The 12,793-nt window shown below is 42.9% G+C and overlaps 1 protein-coding gene across 1 annotated transcript; it reads left to right on the top strand.

The window, feature by feature from the left end:
* Positions 1-1,672: 1,672 nt before the first annotated feature.
* INHBB (inhibin subunit beta B) lies at positions 1,673-6,753 on the top strand. Its single transcript, XM_070957098.1, has 2 exons — positions 1,673-2,084; positions 5,978-6,753. The coding sequence occupies exons 1-2, from the start codon at positions 1,673-1,675 to the stop codon at positions 6,751-6,753; spliced, it is 1,188 nt and encodes a 395-aa protein (XP_070813199.1).
* Positions 6,754-12,793: the final 6,040 nt, after the last annotated feature.

Below are 12,793 nucleotides of genomic sequence, written 5' to 3'. Positions count from 1 at the left end.
TAGGCATTTTGTCTTAAGGCAAGTCCCTTGCACAAACTCTCATCTGCAACGGTCCTCCCAACAGGCTGGCAGTTATTGGCAGTTAATGCATTGCAACTGACGTTGTTGCTGGTAGACCGGCAAGGGATACCCTTTAATCGCCAACTTTGGCTACGCTGAACGTGTGCGAGCGCGCGCGCGCGCGCGCGTGTCAGGGAGGAAATTAGGGATAAGAGTTTCGTTCAAGAAGCGAGCAGATATTATTTCCGCATCAGGAACTTGCTGCAATCCGTAACAAACGTTTTCGAAAGAAAAGTGGCTCAACGTTGCGATTTGGCAGGTGAAGGAAGGAAGGGGAGGGGGAAAGAAGAAGCGGGAGGGGGGGGGGGAAGAGAAGAGCTTTTCCAACCGAGACCTTTTGCTTGGAGAGCGGGGGCGGAACGTCAGGTTCAGGAGCGGAAGCGAGCGAGCTAGAGAGAGAGGGAGAGAGAGAGAGAAATTAAAATACGAAGCACAAGCAAAGATCAACTGGCAGAGGGAGGCAGCGCTCGCAGCGCTTACTCATGAGAAGTCCTGGTGCCAAATACTAACCGGGACAGGATTGCTTGAGGCGAAGGAGAGCCTCGAGTGAGCGAGAGCAGCTTCAAGCAGGACCCACTGGCTAGATTTCTTCAACTTAACTTCGGGAGCTTTTCCCTTCTTCCTCCCGCGGCTTTCTTTGATATCGTTTGTTTCCAACCGCGGTTTTTTTTTTAAAAAAAAAAAAACTTGGAAAGCTGAATTATTCGCGGGACTCCCAGGAAAGGGACCCATCGGCTGGACTGTAGCCCCGATTTGATCCAGAAGAGAAATCCGTCCGGGAGAAAGGAGCGGCTGCTAAAGAAGGGGATTTTTTTTTGTTTGTTTGTTTGCTTGCAACTGACCGGATCTTTTGAAGATCCTCTCTCCCTACTTGCCTCCACTTCTCTGCTTTCAGGGTAACCGGCTTTGTCAGAGAGGAGCGACCCAAGGCGCAGAACGGAGAGCGCGCCCACCGCGCAAAAAGAGGACAGCTGCAGAGCGTATCAAGGGACCGGCTTGGTGGATTGGATTTGGCGAGCTTCCCCCACAGCCGACCGCCTCCTCGTGTGGCGAAAGATAGGAAGGCATCGTTGATTGGAGTGTCCCCAGCCCGTCGCTAGAAATTGGATTGACTCTCAAATCTGCCTCGTGGATCCTCCACGCCACCCCGTCTTCCCCCTCCCCTTTGGCCCCCCGATGACTCTTGGCTAAAAAAGAGCGCTCTCTCTCCACCTCCTGCCTGCTTTTGGCTGGACGCTGCCTGCCTGAAGGCAAACCACTGACATCATGACAGAGGAGTTGGCTGCTTTGGAGCTACCCGCTGGCAAGTGACCGAGTGAGGCCGCGGGGGACTCCGACTGCCCTGGGGGAAAGCGGCTTTCCCGATCGATCCTTCTTCTGCTTCTTCTTCTCCGCCTCGCAACCTCGCAACGCCGGAGCTCCTTCGACTGGCCTTGTGTGCCCTCGCCGATTCGGACGCCGTTCTCGCCCAGATCGCGCCTTCGCCCCGCTTGGCACTCTTCTCGTGGGGCTTGTCCGTCGCTCTACCGACCGCCCTGAGCTCCGGGCGTCCGATCCGGCCGGCTCCCCGGCTCACATCTCAACCTCCCAGCGGAACTGCCCGGTGATCGGCATGGACGGGGCGGATCGGAAGGGGCCCCTGACCGCCTCGCTTCTGCTTCTGCTGGCGGAAGCGTGCTGGCTGATGCTGAGCGCCGGAGCTTCGCCGACGCCTCCCGGGGCAGCGCCCCTGGACACTTGCACCTCGTGCGGCTTCCGACGACCACCCGAAGAGCCCGGCGAAGTGGACGGCGATTTCCTGGAGGCCATCAAGAGGCACATTCTCAACCGGCTCCAGATGCGCGACCGGCCCAACATCACCCACGCCGTGCCCAAGGCGGCTCTGGTCACGGCCCTGCGCAAACTGCACGCCGGCAAGTTGCGCGAAGACGGGCGCGTCGAGATCCCCAACCTGGACGGGCAGGCGAATGGGGGGCCCGCGGCTCACCAGCAGGTCTCCGAGATCATCAGCTTCGCCGAGACAGGTGGGTGGCCCGCCAGTGTATCCCCCCAGTCCACCTTCCCGCTTCGCCCTCTTGGCACCGAGCATCCCTCGCCTCCGCCACGGAACGTCGGTCCGAGCATCCCGTCTCGCCTCCCCCCACGCCCCCGGCAATCCTGCAATCCCACCGCTTCCCTCTGGGGGCCGCCGGTCTTTCCTCCGTCTGCTTTCTGCTGCTGCTTCTCCCTTGCGGGGACCCCGTCTTCCCTTCCACTGCCCATCCTGTGCGTTTCCCCCACACCGGTGCCGTCCTGGCTCGACCCATCCATGCAACCCCAGCCTTCTGCTTTGCGCTCCCTTACTTCCCCGTTTCCGATTACTGCCACACCCGTCTTTATTTCTTCACCATGTGGGCTAAATTCCTGTCACATCTTTGTAACTCCTGCTCTGCTCTGATTTACCCTCTGCAACCGACGTGTCCCGCGCCCCTCCATTTCCCTCTCCGTCCTTGGTTTCTGTCCCACTGACCCTCTGTTTATTTGCAGTACTTGCTCCATTTAAATGGGTATGTAGGGGGCTAATGGGTGTGTACCTTAACCTTCTGTTAGCATGCCTGCTGCAAAAATCCCATCTATTTACCACCCATCCTCCAGGCTCTGCTGATCAGATCACTTTGTCATATTTTCCTCCCACAGGCTATAGGTTTATATGTGCTACTCTCAGAAACCGGTGCTCTCCTCATGGCATAGAGTAAATCTTTACCATGCAGATTTCTTTACCAATCACAATTTCTTCTGCTATGCATTGGTTCCTTTCTATACATCACTGAATGTTCCATATCCTGGTTTGTTTGTTTTTTTAAATCATGTGTCATACAGAATATCTGTCCTGAATCCATTCTCATCCTTCAAACCCCCGTCCTCCTGCCCCACCTACCTCCCTATAGATTCTTCTCCTTTTGTGCCTGCTATCAACTAATAAAATGAACTTGCCCTATTTTATTGACTTATTTTGCTCAGTCATCTTTCTATCTAACCCCATCCTGCCTAGCACTTGAGTTTCTTCTGCTCCCTCTTCTTCTTCAGCCTCAGACAGGGTCTTCTGGGTATCCGTCCACTCACTGACCTCTAACTTCTGTTCCTCACATACATACCCCATAAAACTTTGGTGATCTCATCCGTATAATTTTTGCATGCATCCTTTATTCTGCGAGACTTTCTACTTCCTATACGCATCCACTTGTGTATTCCTTAAACCAGAGTTTAAAGTTATGAATGAGTAAAAATTATCAGTTATTACCCTGTGATCTCACTTATTAATATTAACTCACCCATAAGAATTGCATTTGTGATAGCGTTTAATCCATTTCCTCCTCTCGTTTCCCCAGTCACAACAATATCGGTTCATCTTGTGTTTCTTTCTCTGGTGTAATGTCCACCTTTTTTGCCTATTTCTACACTTCTCTGATTCTATTGCTCCTTCTATTTTAACAGCACCATGTCTATCCCACATCTCCAGTTTAGCTGCTCTACTTTGCTGAAGTTACCTTTTTGCAAATCCAAGTGAGGTTTTCTTACTGTTCTTCATAAACCATATGTCTGTCTGTCCATCCCACCTTTCTCTGATACTTTATATTAACATTTCTATGTTCTACAGCTGCCAACTAGCAAAACCACCAGTGTAAATACTATTGTCAAATATGCTCTTCCTTAGAAGTTGTTAAGGTACTTGTCAATGAAAAGATGACAAACAAGCTTTCCTTTCCAGAAAAATATACACAAATATTAAGTGTGTCCTAAGTCACATGCAGTAAGCACTGACTAACAGTGTCCTGTGTATGAGCTGAGTGTGAATATGATATGTGCTTCTAAATTAATTGCAGCAGTGTTGTATTCATACCAAAAGTTCAGGGGTTCCTCAAAGCAGCAGGCATTATTAAAAAGGATTGTTTTAAGGTAAAAAGTTTGAAAGCCATTATAATATATACAGGGCAGGAAGAGATAGAGGGATAAGTGAATATATTCATTATCTGGGTGAGTAAAATAAGAGAAGGACTAAACTATTAGAATTTAGTTTTCTTCCTCTAGTAGAATTATAATTTTTTACCTGTTTATCATGCATGTTATTGTTACCTTTAAATGTTTGGTGCCATTTGGATGTGCTGGGACTACAGCTTTATGATAAATGCACATTATGATAAATACACATTATGATAAATACACATTCAACTTACTGTATGATATTTTCTTCATCATGTTCCTAGACTAAGAAAATATATCCATCCCATACTACTACTAATAAAGCATTATTCTGTCGCATTGCAAAAGCTAGGTCTAAAGTATAAAGATTTGCAATTCGGCTTGACAATGCCAGCACTTTTTCTTTTCAACATACTGAACAATGTGGAATTGGATTGGAATGAATTGAAGCAGAATGAAGAATATTGAATAAACTCTGGAGCTGTGTGATCCTGTGCATATTTGCTCAAAGGTAGACCTGCTGAGTTTCACATAAATGTGCCCAGGATAGTAATTTCTAGGTCAGAGGTGTTTGGGTAAGAGATTCGGTGCCAGCTTGTTCCATTTAGTGTTCATATTATAAATATGAACCAGAAGGCAGCAACCAGTTGCTCATGGCATCTGCTTTCCTGCTTTAATCTCAAAGAAAAGAAAACAGCAATTGCATTATGTTGGATACAGAGTTAATTCCACCGACATCAGTGGGACTTGAATTAGTCTTGACTAAGTTAATTCAGATTGATTTCAAGAGCCACTCTAAGTATGACTAAGTGCAGCTCTGTCACCCATTGGCTGCAATGAAAACTAGCTTAATATCCAGAAAAATTGTGTGGGACTTATAAATGATTAATGTCTAAAGTTCATCCTTTAGGTAAATGAAACAGCTGCAAGGTGTACAAGAGGACTTGTTCTCTTTAGGTGTCCAGATGCCAAGTAAATAAATAAGACAGGCATCCTGTACCTTTAAGAATGGTGCAAAAGAGAATTTAAGGTGGCAGGACAAGGTATATCTTTGGGCACAATTATGACAAATGCAACTGTCCTGTCATTTCAGTTATTACTAAGGTAATAAACCTTTGCCTGGATAGTACCCTTTGAGCTACTGGTGGCTAAGGCTCATATTACTCATACTCATACTCATAATAATAACTCACCTCACCCCAGCCCTCTGAAAGCTAAAATATCAAGGAGATAGTTGTGCTGGAAGGTTTTCTCTGACACTTTTATGTTCTGGATATTATTATACAAAAGAACATGCTTCTATTTGCAATCTGGAGCCATCAGAATCAGATACTTTTACAATCCCGGTAAGTATTTGCTATGGTCAAGTGGACAAATCCAGCAAGTCCTCACATTTCTCAAGAATTATAGAGCCAGTGGGTGAGTTTACAGTGCATCTAAATTGTAACCAAATCCTTTCTCTGAAGAAAAAAAAAATCCCGTTCCCTGATTGTTAACAATTTGTGCTTTCTGGGAAGATTATACAGGAGGGGTGCCTGTGCCAGGCCAACACTTTAAAAAAAACTAATTAGCACTTATCCAGGTGCTCTGAGTTCCTTTCATGACTTTCCATCTATCTGAACTTAATTGCTTATACACTGATTTCTAAGGATCTGGCTCCCCCACCCCCTCTCCTTATATACCCTTATTAGTTTCTCTCTGGGAACTTACTTTATAATGGCTTTCTGGTGCTGATTCAGCCACTGAACAACTTTGCAATCTGTAGCTGATGGTGTACATTCCCCCCTCCCTCTTCAGTTTAGCCATTTATGTATATTATTTGTGGCACTTACTAATATTATGCATTTATTTTGATCCACGATTCATTTTCATTTTCTTTTCCTTGAGAAAACCTAACACAAACATGAAACATTAAAAAAAAATTAATTTTTTTCCTCCCCCTTCCATTATATTCCAGATGACCTGTCATCTTCTAGAATGCGCCTCTATTTCTTCATTTCTAACGAAGGCAATCAGAATCTGTTTGTGGTTCAAGCCAGTTTGTGGCTTTACTTGAAGCTGCTTCCCTACGTCTTGGAGAAAGGCAGCCGGCGAAAAGTAAGAGTCAAAGTGTATTTCCAAGACTCGGACACCAGCAACAAGTGGAATGTGGTTGAAAAGAAAGTTGATCTCAAAAGAAGTGGTTGGCACACATTTCCTATGACAGAAGCAATCCAAGCTCTGTTTGAGAAAGGAGAGAGAAGATTGAGTTTGGACATTCAGTGTGAAGGCTGTGAAGAGTATTCAGTGCTGCCAATTTATGTGGATTCTGGGGATGAATCCCACCGGCCTTTTTTAGTGGTGCAAGCCCGATTGGCTGACAACAAGCACAGGATTCGGAAAAGAGGTCTGGAATGCGATGGCCGGACCAATTTATGCTGCAGGCAAGAGTTTTACATTGACTTTAAGATCATCGGATGGACTGACTGGATCATAGCACCAGCGGGTTACTATGGGAATTACTGTGAAGGGAGCTGCCCAGCCTATTTGGCTGGAGTCCCGGGCTCAGCTTCCTCTTTTCACACAGCAGTCGTGAATCAGTACCGCATGCGAGGGCTGAACCCAGGCACCGTGAACTCCTGCTGCATTCCAACCAAACTTAGCACAATATCCATGCTGTACTTTGATGATGAATACAACATCGTGAAGAGGGACGTTCCCAATATGATTGTGGAAGAATGTGGCTGTGCCTGATCTGGAGAAGGATGCTAGAAAGGAGCAGAGGGGGGGGGCAGGGAAGATGAGGGGGGGGAGGTGAGGATGAAGATTCCCCTACTGAATGGATTTGGACACGCTACTGCTCTTTTTCTTCCTTCTGGGCATGGATGTTTAAACCCTACTGCAGAGGCAACAGTGGCAAAGGCAGCAATAGCACTGAAAATACATATAAATATATATCAATTGCACTCTGTTGTCAGGACAGTGGCAGTCAATGCATCCTGGACACTAAAAGTATGCTACCACATATAAACTAATGCTTTCAAGTTACTTAATCCTACCTATATACCCAAAGACACAAGTGTGTGTGTTTGTGTGTATACACGTACATACACGTACATACACACATATATACACATACTCATATATACACATACACACAACAACATGAACGCACACATGTGTGATCCAGTTTGGAGGAAGGCATTATGTAAAGGAGTTAAATGTCTGCTGGTGATATATGCATACAGACCAGTAGATTTTTTCCCCCTCTCAGCCAGCCCTATGAAATGAAATGGTTTTTTTAAAAAAAAAAAAAAACAAAAACAAGAAGAAAACAATCCTATATGTTCAATAGACAAGCATTTCAGTGACCAAACAAGCAACCAACTACCATCATTTCTAAGGTCTAAATTGAAGCAGCAGGTTACCTGCTCTGTGCAAAATAAGTCCTTCTTCCTGATGGGAAGTGTAAGATATGCATATAGCACTTCCAGGAGAGAACACACTAATGAAACCAGTCTCTCTCTTAACTATATGTATGTATGTATGCATGTTTGTGTGTGCGAGAGAGAGAGAGAGAGAGGGAGAAACAGTACCATGTGATTAATATCGGAAATGGTAGCTGTATTCTTCTGAATGATAGATTGGCATGATTTTATACTTTATTGGATATGCCATCCATATGGACAATTATCCCTGTTATGTTGTCAAAAAAAAAAAAAAAGGTGGGGGGAGACTTGGCCCTTCCTGTTCTAGTTTTGCTCATGGTCCGTACTACACTCACAAAAAGATTTGCAACATCAAAACCTGGAGTTGAAGTTCCATGCTCGGAGTAACAGTAAGATGACAATGGGAATAGCTGGAGAGAACAGAAGAGAGGAAAGAGAAGCCAGTGTTAGCACAAGTAAATTTATGAGCCATAAGATAAATCTCAATCACATAGTGGATATATTTGGGGAAAGGAGTAGCGCACAGTGTTTGAAAGGGTGAGACTGTTTACTACATCCTGAGGAGGGGAAAGAGAGAGAGAGAGAATGCACAAGTAGAGGGTATTACATTTAGTTTGGTTTCCAAACACTTCCATATCAAGGGTGGCTGCAGAGCTCAGAAATCCATGCTACACTACAGCACTCGCAACCTGCTTGAATGCACGTTCCTATAGCACTTGCAGATTTCCAATGCCTTGACTGGTTGGTACTTGATGGTGCACTTCCTTTTGCTCACTGTTCTCTAGATTTAAAAACAAGTGCCGCATGAGCTATGCAATTTAAAAGTGTCAACCCAAACTAGATGAAACTGGACTGAAATGAGACGGTACTTTTTATATTTTTTTTATACTTGAAATTAAATCTTTTGCTTCTTTTTTTAAAAGCGAGTGATTGGTTTTCATGTTTGCACTGATGTAGTTGCATGACTTAGTCAGGAGAAATTATCCTTGGGCAGGGTGGGGGTGTGGGTGCAGGGAAAGGTTATTTTTATACCAGCAAAAAATACTGGATACAATGAAAATATATTACACTGAAAAGTTTGGAACCAAAGAGGCCAACAATTTTAATTATAATTTTTATCAGATGGCAAGGCCCCGGTATCTACAGTCACACAACGATACTGAACCTTAAGGCCTGTCAATTTCTTTTCAGGGTACAAAATAGATTCCATTGTCTTTGGATCAGTATCTTTTCTATGCTCTCCTATGTTGGAGACATTCCAAGATGTGCATAGAAGAAAAAGAAGAAGAAGAAAGAAGGAGAAAGAAGAAGAAGAAGAAGAAGAAGAAGAAGAAGAAGACCCTCAAATTGTTGTTTATTTAATAAAGTCCCTTGTAGGTTCTGTTCCATAGTAATTTAAATACCAAACAACATTCACTTACATTTGCTGTCCGGGTATTTTGCATTTGTGTACAGTTTAAGTAAATAAAACAAAAGAGAAAAAAAAAGTTTGAGAACTACAGCAGCTTCTTGCAGTTATGCTGAACTGTTGGAAAAAGCTTTGTTAAAAAGTATCTTTAGCTTGGGGGATCAAGGCCTGATTGCTGAACACGCTTATGCACTGTTGAATGGAAGCATGAATGCGGAACCGTTGGTCGGATAAGGGCCAGGGAACTTAGCGCAGGTGCAAACTCCATTAAATTCCACAGCGCTAATGTTTTGAGCAAACAATTCAGGGGAACATGGCCTAGGGCCCTGCAAATCCCAAGATTAACTGAAAACAAGCATGCTTTTGCTCTTCCTCAGCCATCGTTTCACAATATTCTTAATACCCCTTGTGGAAAACAAGGCTTTAAAAAAAAATTATTATTTTTTTTAAATTACAAACTGAAGACGATTGGGATTAAATACCCTACGTGGGGTGTGGTGACCATGTTCAATTCAGAGAATGCTTCCCATGGTGATTTTCTGCTACAGAACCCATATGCATCTGCTGCAGGGTTTTAGCAAGGAAAGGGTGTGTATTTGTCTGGAATTTAGGGGCAGCATTTTTCAAGTTGTCACCCTCCTTCAGCCCTTTCTTCATTCCTGACTTAATGCACCACTTTGCTCGCACCACGTTAGTAGGAAAAACGTGGGATGTCTGGGTGATAGTCTCCATTCTGTGTTTCAGGATACCTTGGTAATCAAACATCTTGCTTTACAGGTTGAAGGCCAATCTTTTCACAATAATATTGGTCAGTGTCTAAATAATGATGACCAGGGAATGAGATATGACTTTCCCAGAAGCTCAGTTCCACTTTGGTCACAACCTGTAACAGGTCTTCTTGTCACCCTGCCTCCCAGAAAAGGAGTGGTAGAACACAAATGCTTCCCCCCTACCCCCCAACACACACCATATTGTTGTCCTAGGATCCTGTTGATAAAAGCAGGAAAAAATTACCTATTTTTAAGAATAGGAAAGATGGATATGACTGCTTAAAATCTTGGCTTGAGAACCGTGGAAAGCCAAGATCCATTGAAGAAGAGGAACACGCAGGTTGGCAGGTGATTCGAGCACTCATGGAAACTATTAGTAAAGAAAGAGCTGTGATCCTGGAAGGTAGTAGGTTGGGGACACATTGACCACATGCCCTGTACCAGGGGTGAAATCCAGCAGCTTCTGACAGATTCTGGAGAACCGGTAGCAAAAATTTTGAGTAGTTCGGAGAACCGGCAAATACCACCTCTGGCTGGCCCCAGAGTGGGGAGGGAATGGGGATTTTGCAGTATTCTTCCCCTGCCATGCCCACCAAGCCACGCCCACAGAACCAGTAGTAAAAAAATTTGGATTTTACCACATGCCCTGTACATGATGGAGAGCCTGTTACCTCACAGTTACTAAGTTCAGCCTATGTATAACATTGTATGAGGCTTCAAACGTTTCCCATATAATTTCACAGGTCAAAGCAAAATTGCTAATAGTGGACTTCCAAGAAAATTTATTTGCTGTTAGTGATATTCCTGCTTAGGAATTTCTGACAACTTTCCTAGGTCAACCAGAACTTCTTTAAGATAGAATTTGAAAGGAGGCATATAGGCCCCTTTCTAAACCTGGGCTAAAATGTAAAGATCAAAAGCTACTTGTACACCTCAAATAATAATCCTCCAATTCAGATTGCGACTCCAGCATTGGAAAAATATGTTAATGAAAAATATACCAATTTCATCTGAATACTAGAAAGATTTCCCTTACAAGAAAGATACACATAGTCCTCATTTAGTAACTGCTTAGGGACCATTAATTAATTACTTGCTGATGAAAAAGTAACTTTGCAACAAATCCTCACATTTTTGGTCTTTTCAGGTCTGTAAAGCAAAGGGAAAGCTAAAATAACATCGTAAGCACAATCAGAGTTTCACTTAGTAACTGTTTCACTTAACAACTGAATTGCTGGTCCTAATTTTTCTCACTAAAAGAGAACTACCGGAATCAGAACCTTCGAAGTAAATGTTTTTATTTAGAAAATGGCATTAGTGGTAGAAAAAAGTATTTTCATCAATTGAATCAGCCATTGAAATCATTTTTGAATTAGGCCTCTCTCACTATTTTTAAAAATTTAAAAATATGGTCTCTGCCTTCTGAACTATTAACACCCTCATTTCCAATGTAGTATTTTTTTCTCCAGAATTTGAGCTCATTAATCTTCAGATAGTTTGCCAAACCCAGTATGCATATCTTCTGATACCCTGGCCTAAACAGCCTGATATCCAAGCCTTGTGTCTTCCCTCCATTATTTAAAGAGGAAAACAGATTTGTATTTTTAAAATCCCTATTGTCAAAGCAAGGATTACTTTGCAAAGCCCCCATACTCTACAAAATAATGCATGGTTGAAGTGTCTTCAGCTCCTAGCTTAGGCTGCATTCATTTAATCTCTGCAGTGATTTAAATGCTGGGAAGGTTTTTGACAGTGGGAAAGTTCAGTATTTCCCACAATGGTGCATTCCAGATATGCTGAAATTCAACTTCTAGAATCCCCCAACCTACATGGACAACACATTGTAAGGCACTTGTTTAAGTAGTAAATTGTAATTGTTTCATATTAAAACATTCATATATGCTTCCATGCTTGTTTACAACCATCATCATTATCATCATGTGACAATATTAATTTATATTAACAACATTTTAGGACAGAGACGGCCTATAATGGGCAAAATAGGAACAGAGCAAATTTTAGAATAGAAAGAAATTGCCAGAGAATAATTCTTGGAAAATAAAACCATTTTGGATAGTTTGAAGTAGCTGGTGGGGATGTAATGTGTCCTGCCAGATACTGGGAAGTAGCTATGGATGCCATTTTATCCCAGATATCAGTTTAGAAAACAAATAAATATGGTAGCCCAAGGAAGATCCACTCATTTACAAATTCATACTAGAATGGAAAGAAGGTCAAAATGTCTCAATCAAAATTCCTTTTTCTTTCTATTCTCCAACTAATTTTTTAAGTACGGAGGGGAGATCTAGATCTGTCTCTCATTTTAAAAACTGTTTAAAAATAGACATCAAGTCACACATGTTCACAACCTTAAATGCTCTCATAATAATGCATTACTATTCCAATAATGCTGCATTAAAATTATTGTGATTTTTTTTTTTTTGTAATGGTGGTCATCAGCTCACAAGACATCAAAATTTAAGTTGAAAAATTATCTGCCTTTGCCGTATCAATATAAACAAGACTGTTACTTTACCAAAAAATATCACCCAACAAGAAAGCACAATTTTCATACCACCATTGCTAAAAGTCACTGAGGTTGCATACAGTACTATGGAAATTTGTAATTGAGGGCTGCAAAAATCCTTGTCTGTCATCTACTGTAGAGGTCATCCAGCCTCGCTTTCAGGAAACTACATTCAATAATCTGATAGAAAAGAAGACTCCTTCTTGCATACAAATGTTATCTTGCATACAGAGTTAAAACAAGAATATAAACAAGAGAATCAAATTAAATGAGGAGACCCTAGAAAGAGTGCAGAGAAGAGCAGCAAAGATGATAAAAGGTCTGAAGGCTAAACTGTACAATGAATGGTTAAGGGAATTGGGTATGTTTAGCCTAACAAAGAGAAGGATTGGGGAGACATGATAGCTGTCTGCCAATATTTGAGGGACTGTCACAGCTATGAAGGAATTGACTTATCCTCCAAAGCACGTGAGGGCAAGACAAGAAATAATGGGTGGAAGAGAGAGATCCAACCTAGAACTAAGGAGAAATTTCCGGATTGTGGGAGCAATTAATCAATGGAACAATTTGTTTCCCAGAGTTATCGGTGCTGGAGGTTTTCAAGATGTTGTGACTCCGACCCCTAAGGCCGACTTATTGG

Source organism: Pituophis catenifer, unplaced genomic scaffold (assembly GCF_029215685.1).
Source record: "Pituophis catenifer annectens isolate HBS135680 unplaced genomic scaffold, rPitCat1.0.hap2 SCAF_1, whole genome shotgun sequence".
Classification (NCBI taxonomy): domain Eukaryota; kingdom Metazoa; phylum Chordata; class Lepidosauria; order Squamata; family Colubridae; genus Pituophis; species Pituophis catenifer.
Note: the sequence above shows the minus strand (reverse complement) of the source record. Positions and strands in the feature narration are given on the sequence as shown.